Genomic DNA, 3,744 nt, shown 5'->3' with positions numbered 1-3,744 from the left:
TCTTCTGTTGAAATCATTCATATGATACAATACTGTGAGGCTAAAAAACAAATGCTGGGGACAGTCTTGAAAGTTTTGGTCTAGTTGGAGAAATGGGTTGAATAGATGTTCTGCATAAAGATGAGGCACCTTGCTTTTGGGCTGTCACATAAGGGCAATGTTTAAGCAACTGCTTTGGAGAAGCCCATTCTTCAGTATGATTTTGTTCAAAATTCATGTGAGGGGATCTTTTATTATGCAGTCAACTTTGATGATAATTTGTAGTAATTGCTCAAAACTAACACTTCCTTCCGTTGTCTATCAGGGAGCTACTTAGAGAAAATTTTCCCAGGTTTGCATTCATCTTCAGTGTCACTGAAGCCAATTCCCAAAACACTATATGTTTAGTAATTATGTGCAATATGCAATGATGCAAACAGATTAGTGTCTCCTTTGCTGAATTAAAATAACAGCATGGAAGCAAAAATATAAGTGTAGATTTATTAGAGAAGTTATCTAAAATACAATATTATTTTCCTCTTTAACTTAGAGCATATATTATTTCAATGAAAAGATATTTTGTATTATTTCTATGGTAATAACAACTTTTAAAGATAATACTTAATTTAGGACATTTTTAATTAAAAAAATCCAACACTACCATTAAGACATAATCAAGGCTGTTGATAGCATGGGTAAAAATGTAAAACAGTCTCAAAAATATTTACATGTCAGTTTCTTAAAATCTAAGAAGTCTAATTCTCAATATTCATTTTGCTTTACTTTCCTAAAATACTTTTTTTCCTAAATCATACCTATATTCTGTATTCCTGTGCTTTTCAGAAAGCTTCAAGTTATCGTTAGTTATGTGTACTATCACACCTGTGGATGAGGTTTCTTAAAATGGCTTATTTCACTATCACAATATCCTCTCCCAACACACTGTTATACCAAAGTGTCAGTTGCAGTAAGTCACCAAAATGCATACAGCCACCACCTCCCCATGCCTGCCCCAACCCCACAGCTTAAGAACCCTTTCCTATTTGGCCAAGAGCATTTCACATTTCATTAGCTGGCATTTTAGATGCAGAGCGAAAGAAAGAATAGATCTGGGAGACAAGATGTTGCCAGAGCACACATGGCAAAGGTTTGATTTGTGCTTAGCAAAAGGGGCTCCTCACAAACACAGCAATTTCTAACACACTCAGTGCTGAGGTTACTGAAAGGAAGCTCTGACTTCTCTGCTCTTCAAAGGCTGACATGGGCGCCAGTTGTCCACCATATGGCACACAGGCTCATTCTCAGCACTGAAGCAAAGGCCACGGAGTTTGCACATCTGTGGAAAAAGACACAAACATCCTCAAATGCATACTCTTGTTTCAGCAGTACTATTTGAATTATATACACCTTGGGCCTGAGCCAGAGGTCCAACTCAAATTTTCACCAGCGCTAATGGTCTAGAGATGGCATCACCACCCATGTGTCTCTGCACTTCATCCACATTTCCTACTCCTGACACAGGCTCTCCTATCCACAAAATTTCCTAGCATGAAGAACTAAGAAAGCACAGAAATCAAGGAAATAATCTAGAAATAGATTTTCAGTATTCTGTGGACAAAGAGCTGTTTGTCCTTGAGCCAGATCTGAAATTAATCCCTTTCAGAATTCTTTGCAAGTTGTACTGTTTTGGTGTTTTTTTGAAAATAGGATATTTTTAATCCAGTTGTAATTAAGAAAAAAAAAAAAAAGACCTTATCCTTGTGTCAAAGCAGCCCAGTTAATTCAAGATATCTTGATTTTCAAATACTGACATCAATACAAGCATACAGTAAGGTTTTAGTGTTTGTTCCTAAAGTAAAATTGGTTGCACAGTCTGATGTACTAAAAGCACCTTGATGTCTAAGAGGGCATCTCCAAAACTATGATGACGACTGTGCCAAAACAATAAACCACCCCAAATGTGATCTCACAGAGTCAGCTGGAACTGCTGACAGAAATATGTAGGTGGGATACAGGATTTTTGGCCTGCATGCCAGGCTTTCTCTCATTCAAGGAGGAAGGCCTCCAGCAGTGACCAGCCCAGGAGAGGACTTTACCTTCAGGACCGACTGGAACAAAGTTCGGAGCTCAACTTGTGCCAGGAACTGCTGCGTCACTACAGCAAGTGATAACAGGCTCGCCACACCCTGATGTAATAGCCAGCTTTTACCTATCTTTGGAGAATCAATTCAACTAAACCCAGTGTCAATACTCTGCTTTATAGTTTCTTGTTTTGATCAGCTTTGGAATGAAGAGGCAAGCTGCCACACACACTGTTTCAATCTCAAATCCATCTTTGAAACATCAATGATAATATGGAGGGGTGTATGTGGGAGAAACAAGTGGTGTCTTTTATCACTTCTAGGTGTTTAAAGTAGGTGTAGTAGGAAAAACAACTCTATTTTGGTGAATAGGCTCCTGCCCTATAATAAAACCATATTTGCAAACCTCAGATTATCAATAGCAATACCAGTAGTTTAAAATAAGTAAATAGTGTCAAATTTAATGCTCCCTTGCAGTTTATTAATGGTAATCATTGCTATACTTATAATTTCCAATAGTTCTTCCTTGTCATTTAATCTATCTTTTATTACATTAAGTCCCACAACAGCTCATTTGCACTCTTCACATCAGCTGAATAAAACCCCTAGAGTTAGCATAGTCTATATTGTTAGCATGACTGCCATTGATAAAAGGGATTTAAGAGTTTGAAGGGTAAACTAAAGCCCTTCAGGACTAGTATATATTTATAGGCTTTAGATTCTGTTTATACCTCCCAAGCACACAGATGAGAACCTGAGGATGGAACCTTGCCTCTGTGTAATTTCATTAATGGATGGTGCAGAAAGCTACGGCCAGGAGTGATTTAACCTGCACGAGCTCCTTCCTACTAGGAAGACTCAAGCTGCTCAACAGAATAAAGGATTTTTTTCAGGCAGCAGACTTCTGAAATCTGCAAGTTTTCTCTCTTCCAAACAACGCAGTTTTGTTAGGATTGCCACAATTCTGCGTGGGATTTCCCAGTCTGTTCTGTGCTGAATAGTCCTTATAAAATGAGCTCTGCGTCCTGGAAATGCTGGAAGATCGACAAACCAACTACAGATCTATGGTGTGGGACTGGATGCAGAATACCTGCTCTTCAGATGCTTGGTAAACCCGGTAATTTTCAGGGCAAGCATATCCAGATAGGTTATGTGCACATGTACATGCTAGACTAACTCTGCATGTGCAAGTGGTCCTTTCATGCATGCTACAAATTTCTCAGACTTTTACCACATGGTAGGTCTAACCTTGATTATATTTAAAAATATAGGAAGAAATTAGGAAGCCTTGATTATATTTAAAAAAGACCCCAAATTTTCCCTGGACTGTGTCCAAATGGAGAACAGCCTTACGTTTTACAGCACACATAGAAGCAGAGTCCTACCAGAAGAGGATAACCACTTCAGATATGTATTTTTGACATGTGATGTTAGCTAATACCCTGCATAACTCTGCAGTAACATAAACTGCCACTTCAAAGATCACCAGGAGGGCTGAACCAAAGAAATCAATACGACACCAGTACACATCTACTGGCACCATCCATTGGAGACCTACCTGCTCAGGGCTGACAGTGATGGGCTCCTTCAAAACATGCCAGATCACACATTCGAGCAGTGGAGGAGTGGTCAGTGAGCCAGGGTATGTCCAATAGTCCCTACATGCAGGAAGCAGTCCAGTGGG

At 39.1% G+C, this 3,744-nt stretch overlaps 1 protein-coding gene across 1 annotated transcript in view; it reads right to left on the bottom strand.

Moving 5' to 3' along the window:
• Positions 1 to 469: 469 nt before the first annotated feature.
• Positions 470 to 3,744, bottom strand: part of CA2 (carbonic anhydrase II) — a gene marked incomplete at its 5' end in the record, with an annotated part of 17,262 nt that continues 13,987 nt past the window's right edge. The window contains 2 exons of the mRNA XM_010282287.1: positions 470 to 1,315; positions 3,619 to 3,744. The exon at positions 3,619 to 3,744 is cut by the window's right edge and continues 59 nt beyond it. Coding sequence (XP_010280589.1) covers positions 1,196 to 1,315; positions 3,619 to 3,744 — 246 coding nt within the window. The remainder of the gene's footprint in view (positions 1,316 to 3,618) is intronic.

This window comes from Phaethon lepturus, unplaced genomic scaffold (assembly GCF_000687285.1).
Source record: "Phaethon lepturus isolate BGI_N335 unplaced genomic scaffold, ASM68728v1 scaffold4152, whole genome shotgun sequence".
Taxonomy (NCBI): domain Eukaryota; kingdom Metazoa; phylum Chordata; class Aves; order Phaethontiformes; family Phaethontidae; genus Phaethon; species Phaethon lepturus.
This window is presented reverse-complemented; position numbering and strand designations above follow the sequence as displayed.